This window comes from Mobula hypostoma, chromosome 10 (genome assembly GCF_963921235.1).
Source record: "Mobula hypostoma chromosome 10, sMobHyp1.1, whole genome shotgun sequence".
Taxonomy (NCBI): domain Eukaryota; kingdom Metazoa; phylum Chordata; class Chondrichthyes; order Myliobatiformes; family Myliobatidae; genus Mobula; species Mobula hypostoma.
Genome location: NC_086106.1, coordinates 770929 through 785119, shown reverse-complemented (window position 1 = coordinate 785119; position 14191 = coordinate 770929). Strand labels below are relative to the sequence as shown.

The 14191-nt window shown below is 44.5% G+C and overlaps 1 protein-coding gene across 5 annotated transcripts in view; it reads right to left on the bottom strand.

Annotated features, from left to right (window-relative positions):
• Window positions 1-3906: 3906 nt before the first annotated feature.
• Window positions 3907-14191, bottom strand: part of LOC134352587 (uncharacterized) — a 124802-nt gene continuing 114517 nt past the window's right edge. For 3 of the 5 annotated variants that reach the window (XM_063059852.1, XM_063059855.1, XM_063059853.1), the window contains one exon: window positions 3908-11099. In XM_063059852.1, the coding sequence (XP_062915922.1) occupies window positions 10288-11099 (812 nt within the window). In that variant the 3' untranslated portion in view covers window positions 3908-10287. Of the gene's footprint in view, window positions 11100-14191 lie in introns of all 5 variants that reach the window. The other 2 variants (XM_063059854.1, XM_063059857.1) reach the window with 2 other exon arrangements.

Below are 14191 nucleotides of genomic sequence, written 5' to 3'. Positions count from 1 at the left end.
CGTTTATAATTAATTAACTCCAGAAAGCCATTAAGGGCTCCAAGAGACAATATCGAGCCAAGCTGGAAGCCCAGGCTAACCAGAGGGATGCCAGTAGACTATGGCAGGGTCTAAATGAGATCACTGAGCGCAAAGAAAAGGCTGGGAATATCAATAACTGTGGCGCTTCTGTTCCCGATGAACTTAATGTATTCTACGCAAGATTCGAAAAGAAGAGGAGCATCCCGCTCCCTCCGGATGAACCGGACCTGGTAGCATTGAGATTCATCGTTATCGAGGAGGATGTTAGCAGGGCTTCCTGAAAATAAGTCCAAGGAAGGCGACGGGCCCAGATGGCGTCCCAGGACGGGTTCTCCGGGCCTGTGCAAGCGAGCTAGCTGGAGTGTTTGCTGACATCTTCAACTGCTCCTTGCTTCAGTCTAAGATCCCCTCGTGTTTTAAGAAGGCAACGATAATCCCAGTGCTGAAGAGCAAGGTGGCATGCCTGAATGACTATCGACCTGTGGCTCTGACATCAATTGCTATGAAGTGCTTTGAGAGATTGGTTATGGCACACATCAACCACAGCCTACCAGTCAACCTTGACGCTTTGCAATTCGCCTACCGGAGCAACAGGTCAACGGCAGATGCCATCTCTCTGGCCCTACATTTCTCCTTAGAACACCTGGAGAATAAAGATGCATACGTAAGGCTCCTTTTCATTGACTACAGCTCTGCCTTTAATACCATCATTCCAAATAAACTGATTCCTAAGCTCCGGAACCTGGGCCTTAGCACTCAGATCTGCAGCTGGATCTTCAACTTCCTCACAGACAGGACCCAGGCTGTAAAAATAGGCGACAAGCTCTCCTCTGCAATCACTCTGAGCACCGGTGCCCCACAAGGCTGTGTACTCAGTCCCCTGCTGTACTCACTGTACACCCATGATTGTGTAGCCAAGTTTCCATCAAACTCAATATATAAGTTTGCTGATGGCAACACAATTGCAGGCTGTATCTCGGGTAATGATGAGTTTGAGTACAGAGAGGAAATCAAGAACCTGGTGGCATGGTGTGAAGACAATAACCTATCCCTCAATGTCAGCAAGACGAAGGAATTGGTTGTTGACTTCAGAAGGAGTAGCGGACCGCACGGCCCAATTTACATCGGTGGTGCGCAAGTGGAACAGGTCAAAAGCTTTAAGTTCCTTGGGGTCAATATCACAAATGACCTGACTTGGTCCAACCAAGCAGAGTCTACTGCCAAGGAGGCCCACCAGCGCCTTCACTTCCTGAGAAAACTAAAGAAATTTGGCCAGTCCCCTAAATCGCTCACTAATTTTTATAGATACACCGCAGAAAGCATTCTTCTAGGGTGCATCGCAACCTGGTATGGAAGTTGTCCTGTCCAAGACCGAAAGAAGCTGCAGAAGATCGTGAACACAGCCCAGCACATCACATAAACCAATCTTCCGTCCGTGGACTCATTTTACACCGCACGCTGTCGGAGCAGTGCTGCCAGGATAATCAAGGACACGACCCACCCAGCCAACACACTTTTCGTCCCTCTTCCCTCCGGGAGAAGGCTCAGGAGCTTGAAGACTCGTATGGCCAGATTTGGGAACAGCTTCTTTCCAACTGTGATAAGACTGCTGAACGGATCCTGACCCGGAACTGGGCCGTATCCTCCAAATATCCGGACCTGCTTCTCGGTTTTTTTGGACTACCCTACTTCCTATTTTCTATTTAGGATTTATAATTTAAATTTTTAATATTTAATATTTGTAATCCAGGGAATGGGAAGCGCAGAATCAAATAGCACTGTGATGATTGTACATTCTAGCACCAATTGTTTGGCGACAATAAAGTATAAAGTAAAAGACAATTCTTTCAGGTTGTACACTGTATACGTTCTCTGATAATGAACCATTATAATTCCAATCCCCATTGCAATACGTCAGTCCATGGCCTCCTCTACTACCACGATGAGGTCACTCTAAGGTTGAGCGAGCAACACCTTATATTCTATATGGATAACCCCCAACCTTATGGCATGGACTTCCAATAATTTCTCTGCACCCTCCTTTTAGGCTCCTCTTACTTCACCCTTCTCCTCATCTGCCTATCACCTGCCTCTAGTACCCCTCCTCCTTCCCTTTCTCCCATATCCATTCTCCACTCCTATCATTCCTACCTCTTTCCACTCATCACTTCCCAGCTTCTCACTTCTCCTCCCCCCTCCATCTTCTAGTTTGTACCTCTTAATTGAGAAATTACAGAACCTGGGCCTCTGCAATTGGATCCTCGACTTCTTAACCAGAAGACCACAATCTGTGCAGATTACATAGTGATAATGTCTCCTCCCTGCTGACGATCAACACTGGTGCACCTCAGGAGTGTGCTTAGCCCACTGCTCTACTCTCTCTCTACACCCATGACTGTGTGGCTAGGCATAGCTCAAATACCAACTAGTGGAGTGGTGTCGCAGCAACAACCTTGCAAAACGTCAGTAAGACAAAAGAGCTGATTGTGGACTTCAGGAAGGGTAAGACAAAGGAACACATACCAATCCTCACAGAGGGATCAGAAGTGGAGAGAGTGAGCAGTTTCAAGTTCCTGGGTGTCAAGACCTCTGAGGATCTAACCTGGTCCCAACATATCGATGTAGTTATAAAGAAGGCAAGACAGTGGCTATACTTTATTAGGAGTTTGAAGGGATTTGGCATGTCAACAAATACACTCAAAAACTTCTATATATGTACCATGGAGAGCATTCTGACAGGCTGCATCACTGTCTGGTATGGAGGGGCTACTGCACAGGACTGAAAGAAGCTGCAGAGCGTTGTAAATTTAGTCAGCTCCATCCTGGGTACTAGTCTACAAAGTACCCAGGACATCTTTCAACCAGTTGTGTCTCAGAAAGGCAGCTTCCATTATTAAGGACCCTGAGCACCCAGGACATGCCCTTTTCTCACTGTTACCATCAGGGAGGAGGTACAGAAGTCTGAAGGCACACACTCAGTGATTCAGGAACAGCTTCTTCTCCTCTGTCATCCAATTCCTTAATGGACATTGATCCCGTGAACACTACCTCACTTTTTAATATATATTATTTGTTTTTGCACAATTTTAATCTATTATATGCATATTGTAATTGATTTACTCATTTATTTAATATTATTATTTTTTTCTTCTTCTATATTATGTATTGCATTGAACTGCTGTTAAGTGAACGAATTTCACGACACATGCCGGTGATATAAACCTGAATCCGATTCCCCTTGACCCAACTTTTTCTGAAATCTTCCCCCTTCATTTCCAGTCCTGATGAAGGGTCTCGGCTTGAAACATGAATGGTTTATTCATTTTCATAGATGTTGCCTGAACTGCCGAGATCCTCCAGCATTTTGTGTGTGTTATTCTGGATTTTCAGCATCTGTAGAATCTCATGTTCATCCAGCTCTTTAAACACTGTCAACAGATCTCCTGAAACCAGTGGAACACACAATTGACATTTTGGTTTAGTGTCACATGCAAATGGAGGGAAGGAAGCCTTTTCTTGTAAAATAGGACCAGATGGCATACAATGCTGATGCAGAGCCAGATAAAGTACTGGAATTCAGATGGCAATGGGTAGGAAAGCAGGTCTTTGTGATTCAGGGACCGATAATCAACAATGGAGTTAAACTGATAGAAGATCAATCTTCTTAGAGTCACAGAGCACAGAAACAGCCTTTCCGTCCATCTAGTCCATATGTAACAACTGTCTGCTCAGTGACATAACACGAAGCATTCTTTAATTCCATTTAACTTCATATCTGCAATAAATGAGCTCATCTTAAAAATCAAACCTCAGATTTCAGTTTCAAATGATCAAAGTTCCTGAACAGCTTGAAATTATGCCACCTTGCTTTGAACTTCTCCACCTTGACTGCTTCTCTTACCAAACTGTTTAGTCATAAGCATCTCAACTACATGTACAGAAGAGCCCAGTCTCTGAAGCTTGGGTCTACAGTCCCAAAGACTGGCACCAACAGCCCAACTACTTGAATGGACAGAGGTCTGTCATTTACGAGTCAAATATGTCCATAGGCCATCTTTTCATTTTAAGGACATGGCATGGAATAACAAGAATGGTGCTGGAAGTGCATTAGGGATCTGAAATCAACAGGTATGACTAAAACTGAACAGAAGTGGATGAAACATAGGAAACAGAAGTTAAGTTTAAGACAGAGCAAAAAAGAGAAGAGGGTGGAGAAGTCAAAAGTTGTGATCACCAATCAGATGTTAAGCTTCATCACCTGTATTCACACACGATCATCTAACCAAATGAAACACTGCAGCAAACAGGCTTTTTAAATCAGTTTGCTGTATTTACAGAGTATTCATACTAAAAATAATTCTCACCAATTGTTAGGTGACGCACCTTTCATTGAAAAATATTAAAATACAAATAACACTGGTATAACTTTACAAACAGGTTTCGATAAATTCATTAGCAAATCATTGCTTGCCATTTAAAAAAGATATCCTTTAGTCACAACGAACCACAATATGATAGGAAAAGTTCCATTATGGAGACAAGCACTTGAACACACCATGAATTTTAAAATTTTTAAGCCATGTTTTCTACATTTTATGAAATAACATTAAGAAATTTTTCCTCAGTCATGCTCTGGAGTCTTCACAAAGTCCAGCTTACATCCATATTCACAGAATTCTTGCAACACAAATTAGTTACATTGATAAATACCTTGTATGTTACAATAATAAAAAAAATTGCATTCACATAGCACCTAATTACATCTCCTGAACGTCTCAAGGAGCTTCACACTTACAATTATCTTGTAATGTATTGATATGTGGGTAAATAAAAGCAGCCAATTTGGGTAACTTAGAATGAGTGTGACACACAGGAAGGAGAGGAATGTTGGCCAGCTCAGCCTGTGGTCCACTGCTATACAGGTCTTTAATGCATACCTCAGCAGACTTACAGAACACCTTGCTTAAAGCCTTGACCGAGAAAATCAACTCCATAAACATCACTTGGGTCAGCCTAAATTATGTACTAGAGTTCTAAAGTAGTGATTGTCCATAATTTTCTCACTCGCTAAGTGTTAGCAACTGAACTAAACTAACACAACCACCATTTTCCTTCAAATATAAATGTTGTGCTCATGATTAAACAATTATTGAAATTCTAGTACTTGGCCAAACATTAGAGAGGAGGGTACACTTGTCTTTTTTTTAAATGGACTATGCAAGTTTTCTTCCAACTAGTCACCAGTACAGCACAGCAACCCGTCCTGTGACCCACCATCACTGTACACAACAACCTATTCAGTGACCCACCATCTCTGCACACAACAATCTGTCCCATGACCCACCATCTCTGCACACAACAATCTGACCCGTGGCTCACCATCTCTGCTCACAACAATCTGACCCGTGACCCACCCTCACTGTACACAACAGTCTGTCCCGTGACCCACCATCTCTGCACACAACAATCTGTCCCATGATCCACCATCTCTGTACACAACAATCTGTCCCGTGACCCACCGTCTCTGCACACAACAATCTGTCCCGTGACCCACCATCTCTGTACACAACAATCTGATCCGTGGCCCACCATCTCTGTACACAACAATCTGTCCCGTGACCCACCATCTCTGTACACAACAATCTGTCCCGTGACCCACCATCTCTGCACACAACAATCTGTCCCGTGACCCACCATCTCTGCACACAACAATCTGACCCATGGCTCACCATCTCTGTACACAACAATCTGACCCGTGACCCACCCTCACTGTACACAACAGTCTGTCCCGTGACCCACCATCTCTGTAAACAACAATCTGTCCCGTGACCCACCATCTTTGTACACAACAGTCTGTCCCGTGACCCACCATCTCTGTACACAACAATCTGTCCCATGACCCACCATCTCTGCACACAACAATCTGTCCCGTGACCCACCATCTCTGTACAGAACAATCTGTCCCGTGACCCACCATCTCTGCACCAATCATGGTATCAGTGGGTACATCTTGTGAAAAGAAAATCTGGCCTTAAGATAAATACAAGCAAAATGGTGGCCACCTATGTGTTTGTGTAGTTTTAAATTCCATTAACTGATCATTTAATGACTGTGTACTTGACTGTATTAGCCCTGATAAGTGTGAAAAATACCCGACAGCAGGATTGACCGATGGAACTGGATGATCAGTAGAGGTAGGTGAGTAAAATCTTGATGTGGAGTGAAAAAACCTCATTAAGCATGTCTTTAGTCTGCTCAAAAAGTGGAGATAATCAAAATGTATTTATTACTATTCACTTGTTTTGGGAATGCAATCCAAAATTATTTCCCAATTAAAATTCACATATGATTAATCACTGACATAACTGACAGCTTCCATATGGACATGTTCACTCCCTCATCTAGTATATCAACTAAACAATCTAAAGACTAGCTTAAATTAAAAGTATAATTGTTGAAGACAGACCAGGTTATCTGCCACAGTGCATAGATTACATTTAGCTCTGCAGTTTAAGCCAGGTGCCCACATTTTCTCAAACTGTAATTTTCCAATCTTCACCGTTTCTGTAAACTGCAGCAAGGTTTAATTGAAATGGAAATGGAAAAGAACAGAGGCGCTAGCTGCATGAACAGAGGAAACAGCAAAGGTTTGGAAGGCTATAGGTCAAAAGGGAATTAAAAGAAACTTTTCCCACACGGGGAATGGATATGTGAGCTGTTGTGAGGCATGCAGAGGTGCTGTAAACTGGCTTTGCCTCAGGAGAGTTCATCGCCTGTGGCATCAAACGGGCTTCTCATTCTTACACCTGCGCAAGAGAACAAACAGCATTTCACATTTACCCTGAGTTTCACCAGATTCACCTCATGTTCAAGTAGGGACTGACAAGCTGTCCCTGTGGTGTCTCCTCATCCTATCTTCCAAATATATAGAGATCAAAGTGCAGTGTGGGGGTGGGGGGTGTGTGAGGGTGTGTGTGTGGTGGGGGGGAACAACCACCATTTTTGGATTGACCATCAAAACTAAGTTAAGAAAGGTTTTAATCTGGATTGAGAAACAGAACAGCAATGATCAGGTAAACTTGGTCTCACCAGTAGTCCCCCACCCTTTAAAATGATTAACAACAGATTAATTTTGCATGCAGCTTTTCATGACAGGAAATCTGAATTTAAGTAGTGTGCTGGTTAACAGTAATTTCCTCACTGCAAGAAATCAACCAGTAACAATCAGCTAATTTACAGACACATTAACCTGGATCATTCTATTTTGAAATCCCTGGTCCTTGCAATTGTTGGTTTTTAAATTCTGATTTCTATTTTTTCTATTCTAACAAATACATCTTTCCCTCAATCAAAATCTTTTCTTACTTCATATATTGCATTCTGGTATGAATGGAATTACAATCTGTTTACTGTATGTTTGCTTTCGGAACAGGGAATAGGAAGATACAAATCCCTGCAGACCTTAATCACAAGTACATCCTCCCATTGGACATGAAACACTTACAAATGTCTCCTCTTCATTTACCAAAGTTACAAGCCAATTCTATTACAACTGCTGTGGTTAGTAAATGATTAGATGCTGTTAAAATAAAAACAACTATTTTGTAAGTACAGTTTGCTAATTAGCCCTACAAATTTCCATTGATAAGTTCTGCTCAAGCTATTGAAGTGAGTATTAATTTTCTATCTATTATGGACAACTAACCCTTAGTGTTATACACATTCAACTCAAGAGATTATTGGAGACTAGGATTTAATAAATGTAGTGTTATCAACCTATTTAATGCAGCATCTTCAAACATACTAGTCCCATCCAACAGGCTGAATTCTGCAGGTACATTCCAACCTGATGAGTAAATAACATACACAACAGAATTTCAGAAACAGTACATAGAGCCTTGATCTCCCTTCCGTACGAAAAACTCTTCAACGATACATAACAATGCCATACCTCTGACCTTAAAGCACTGTTAAATTAGGCAGAAAATTTCAAAAGCATTCAAACAGAATATGAAGCACAAGTGTCAGAGGTGGCTGTGCACACACACTGAAAATATGCAACAGGTTGCTGGGCTCTGTGGCTGCGAGGGCCTCTTCCACTCTGTATCACTAAATAAAATGTTTTAAAAAAAAGTGCCTGAGGACATTTCCTCAGGGCAATGAAAGGCTGTATCATGAGGAGGTAGAACATTGGTGGCCCTTCAAATCCATTATGGCACAGTGTGAAAATATACAGTACCAAAAAATGTGCATAAGTATTCTCACCTATTCACCACTTGCAGGATCCATTCTAATCTGACATCACACCACTGTGTTCCCACATACTCCCCATAATCATGTCATAGAAAGGAGTGGAGTTTCCTACAACTTACAGCAACAACTGGTCCTAACCAGAGATGTTCCAGTGGATTTTCTGGGCTGCATACTGTTTGCAAAGACTGGAAGCCCAGAGCACATGTATAAAGGATTAAGTCCATGTTCCCATTTCTAGCCACTTGTTATGTTCTCTTTCAAGATCTGCCCATCACTAAGGCAATTGTCTTAAAACAGACTTTTGCAAACTGTTTGACCTACAAAGAACTGTGGTACAAACTGACACTCTGAAGTACAATACAGTGCTGGGCCACATGAGGAACATTGTAACCTCAGCCAAGTATTGGTTAGAGAAAAAGCCTATGCTGTATGGAGACAGCACCAATACACCCAAGTGAAAAGCAGCTTATAAACTTGCTGTTCACATCCAGAGCTACCAGTGGAAATAGCACAAGGGATCTCCTGCTTCCTATAGAAGATGGTGTGGATAAAATAACACAGCATTACTTACATCTGATCAGACAAGATAATTCTGGATGAGGCAACCATAGGACTTAATTTAAGTTTATTTAACCAGAATGACACAGAGGTCCAGTCAAATATTACAAAAGAGTGCCTGGTTTCCCCCCTAGACTACTGTATAGGGAGTTTATTCCAGGATTGGTTTGTTCAGAATGTGGAAGCAGGGCCTAAACTAGCTCTCAGCTAGGGGACAGTGAATATCCAGCACTGGAATCACGAAGAAATCTTTTCAAATCTTCTAACTTGGAATTATAATAAAATAACTCACCTCGTAGTCAAATGCACGTACATTTGAACCCAATGTTCACATACTGCCCCATGGTCAGAGCCGCTGCGAGTGATAAGCCTGAAGAATTACAACTTTGAAATTTTTAACTGTTTAACTTCGTTCAAGTGTAGCCCATAAATGGCTAATTTGCAAAAGGACAGATATCCTCTCAGGCATTTTAACATTAGTGTAAGATTGTAAAACCTTTTTTGAAATGTCAAATACAATTGGCAAATGCTGTACACAGTAACACCCACACAAGGGGAAAAATAACCTTTCGTGAATGCTTTTGTGCAATATGTTCCCATGTTAAAAACGGAAGATCCCAACCTGTAAGCTTAGTGAGCACTTGAAACTTGAAAAATTTAACCCATATCTCAATGCTTTATGCACAACAAACAATCAGGATGTCACGCCTTCCAGAAGTTCAGAGTTTGATGTGTAAAATGACCCCATTCCTACAGATTTTCAATAACTTGTAGAATTAGGGCCCCCTCATTCACATTAAAAAAAAATTCTTATGGTTTATTTTTGCACATTAAATATTCATTTCAACTACTAACCTACATGGGATGGGAAGGAGCACTGATTTTGCTGTTAGTATCTCCATAAATACAACATTTTGCTAGACAGTCCACTTGGGATGCAGTTTTCACATAGGGTATTGTAATTTCACTGTGGTTTGATTTCCCTGCCCATATTTGCATCCAGCAATCATCTTTATTGTGTAAGTACTAATATTGCAACAAGGTTCAACAGCTGTGGGGTTTGCAGGTCTGTCCACTCATAGAGCTACTCCCCTCCTGCTGGCAGGACAGTATCTTCGATGAGGGCAGAATAAGGAGAGCTTGGGCTTTAGTTTGGCCAAGAAAGCAGCATAGCATGACTTTCTTGAACAGTTTTAAAAAGGTTGTGTGTAAACATCAAGTCAAATCCAACATCAGCACAGGGTGCAGGTAGCCCTTGCTATTAGTTTCAGAAACTCGCCTTGGGCAAACACAGTCTCTAGTCACTGCCCCTCTGTCCAAAACAAGAAACATGTTTATTGGTTACTCAGTCAGTCTTCCATTAAGGCGTGGAGAGATCTTCAGCACAGGAGTGCAAGAGAAAGAAAGACAGTAACACTTGTTTTGGTCAGTTACTTCATTCTGGATCTTTTCCTACTATTGTGTGGAATCCAGGACCAAGTAGCCTCCATTTGCATTTGCTTCATTGGCTGAATGAATATCTATGGAAGATATGAATATTTTGGGTTCTCTGACTGCATGTGCTGCTGTGGTAGAATCCATGGAGGAGGCAGAGTCCATGTCCAGTTCAGATTCCATTTGCCCCTGTTCTCCTCTATTCTGTGCTGGACCCTGCTTCAATATTTGGTCTGGCAGAAGTCTATGCAAGCTTTTACCTTCCTCAAAGACCTTTGTTGTATCTGTATATTCAAATGGAGCGATGGGAGATTCACTGTCAGAGACGGTGGAAGCCTTTTGGAAACACTGGATTAACTTGCTACCACTTTCAAACAATGTTTGTGGAACATTCTCTGAATCTTCTCGCTTTGATTTCCATACCCACGGTTTAATTGCTGCCTCCTGCACTTTCTTGGCCAGTTTTTGAAGAATATCCTGTCCCTTTGTTGATCTGATTACCTGTAACTTCCCTTTTCCTGCTAATCTTGGATCTGACTGATCTTTTGTCAGAGGGACTGCCGTACTGCCATGGCTTGGTGACATTGACCAAAACAAAGGACCTTGTGTATGCTTTTCGAGTTGACTTTCATTTAGTGGCACCAACTCTGTTGTCGCTTTGAACTTCTGGCTCAATGAGTTCACACGCTCTTCATCATTCGCAGTCTTACGATTCTTGGATGCTACATCTGCAGCTCTCGGTACCACATCAGAAACTTGTCCGGATCTTAACACTTGCCTCTGTATGACCACTTCCTCTCTCGATTGGGCTGATGACTTATGCGTGTAATCCTCTATGTAAAAAAGATTGAAAGAAATTTTAATACATTTTAAAGCAACAATTTTGCAGCATATTTAAAAATAGCATAAATCACAAAAAGTGGATTTTAATACCATGTCAATTATACAGATGAGAGCAAATTCAACTTAAAACTCAAAATGAGTTCCAAAAATGTTGTTTGCTTCATACAAACAGGACACTGACAACCTCAAAAAGGTGAAGTCCACCGTGCCCCTCTGCTGCTGCTAGACAGTCATTAGGGAGGGTCAGGATTGCAATCATTAAGCTGCAACAGGGAGAATAACACAGGCAATGAGCACAGGAATGACTGAATAATTTTCATGCTGTAAACTGACTGGCTGTGCGTACGAAACTCACACAGAACCATCCCATTACCCACTACATTTTATTGAAGAAATTAACATATCTTTATCGGGAGAAGTTACTATGGCTTTATTTCCTCAACTCTTTAAATGATTGCCATTGGAGTAAATAATTTTAAAGTTTTGCTACTGAGTACACATACACTCAGTGGTCAGTTTATTAGTCATTATTCAAACTGAACATCAGAATAAAGATGAAATGTAATCTAAGTGAATTTATCTGTGGAATGATTGTTCTTGCCAGATGGGGTGGTGTGGCGACCCACTTTCTGGCACCCACGAACCGGCTCACAACAGCGCGCGCAGGCAGAGGGCCGGCCCCAAAAAGGGCGCCAGGCCATCTTCACCAGCAGGGGGAGAATCCCGCGCGTGGAAAGGGTCTGGGAATATGCATTCCCCACAGCAGTCCCGCCCTAGGGAGGGCAGGAACGGGAAGGCTTTAAAGCAGGCCGCGAAGTCTGAATAAATCTTTTTCATCGCAACTCTAACTCACCGACTCCGTGTGGTTATTCTAGCGCTGTGTGTAGCACACCGTTACAATTGGTGACCCCGACGGCCCAAACGATATTTGGACCAGAGATGACCGACGCCGCATCTGTTCACGCAGTTTCGTTACAACTGCCAAGCTTCTGGACGCTGCGACCCCAATTATGGTTCGAACAAGCAGAAGCACAATTCCACATTCGGCAGATAACCTCGGAGCCCACTCGCTACTACTACGTGCTGAGCTCACTCGACCAGGAGACAGCTGCACAAGTTGAGGAGTTTATACAGTCGCCCCCGGAGGATGGCAAATACACAGCATTCAAAGCCCTGCTCATAAGGACTTTCGGACTCTCACGGCGTGAACGAGCACGCCGCTTAATGCACCTGGATGGTTTGGGAGACAGGCCGCCGTCAGCATTAATGAACGAGATGCTGGCCCTGGCTGAAGGACACAAACCCTGCCTCCTAGAGCAACTGCCCGAGGACATATGCCTGCTGCTGTCCGACGCAGATTTCAGCAACCCCCGGGAGGTGGCGGCCCGGGCAGATGTGCTGTGGAATGCCAGGAAAGAGAGAGGGGCATCCGTCGCACAGATCACCAAGCCGCGTGCCCAACGACAGACCAGACCAGGCCCGGCAGCAGAGCCTACAAAACCCGGCGACGGGAGTGAGGAGCCCAACGAACAATGGTGTTTCTACCACCAGCGGTGGGGCACGGAGGCCCGCCACTGCAGACCACCCTGCAAATTCCCGGGAAACGCCAGGGCCAGCCGCCGCTGATGGCTACGGCGGCTGGCCATCAGGACAGCCTCCTGTACGTCTGGGACAAGCAGCTGGGACGCCGCTTTTTGGTCGACACCGGAGCGGAGATCAGCGTCTTACCTCCGAGTTACGACACCCGCAACAGAGAACCGGGACCCACCCTGAGGGCCGCTAATGGCAGCACAATACGAACCTACGGCACCCGCACAGTGCAGTTACAGTTCAGCTCCAGCCGGTTCACGTGGGACTTCACACTGGCCGCCGTGGCCCAACCACTCCTGGGGGCGGATTTTCTGCGAGCCCACAGCCTGCTGGTCGACCTGCAAGGGAAGCGATTAGTCCACGCCAAGACTTTTCAAACGTTCTCCCTGGGTGAAGCACAGTTGCCAGCCCCACACCTGGACTCCATCACACTGTCCGACGACGAATTCACCAGGGTCCTGGCGGATTTCCCATCAGTACTGACGCCACAGTTCACGGCAGCCATGCCCAGACACGGAGTACAGCACCACATCTCGACCCAGGGACCACCCCTCCACACCCGTGCTCGAAGGCTTCCCCCGGACAAGCTCCGACTGGCGAAGGAGGAGTTCAAGCAGATGGAGGAATTGGGGATCATACGACGGTCCGACAGCCCATGGGCCTCCCCCCTTCACATGGTGCCCAAGGCAACGGGGGGCTGGAGACCATGCGGTGACTACCGCAGACTGAACGAGGCTACAACGCCAGACCGCTACCCTGTGCCGCATATTCAAGACTTCGCAGCAAACCTACACGGCGCAAGGATCTTTTCCAAGGTAGACCTCATCCGGGGATACCATCAAATCCCTGTACATCCGGACGACATCCCCAAAACAGCCCATTCGGACTTTTCGAATTCCTCCGAATGCCGTTTGGTCTAAAGAATGCCGCACAGACTTTCCAGCGGCTAATGGACGCGACCTGGACTTTGCATTCATCTATTTGGACAACATCCTCATAGCCAGCAGTAGTCGGCAGGAGCATCTGTCCCACCTCCGCCAGCTCTACTCCCGCCTGAGCGAATTCCGCCTTACAATCAACCCAGCCAAATGCCAGTTCGGACTCGACACCATCGACTTCTTGGGCCACAGGATTACTAAAGACGGGGCAACCCTGCTGCCCGCCAAGGTAGACACGGTCCGCAATTTCCCCCGACCCAACACAATCAAAGGCCTGCAGGAATTCGTGGGTATGGTGAATTTCTACCACCGTTTCCTCCCCTCAGCAACCCGAACCATCGACCCCTGTTCACTCTAATGTCGGGTAAGGGCAAGGACATTACCTGGGACGAAGAGGCCGCAACCACTTTCGTTAAAACCAAAGAGGTCTTGGCAAACGCCGCGATGCTAGTGCACCCCAGAACGGACGTTCCTACTGCCCTCACGGTGGACGCATCCAACACAGCGGTCAGTGGAGTGCTGGAACAACTCATCGAGGGTCGCTGGCAACCCCT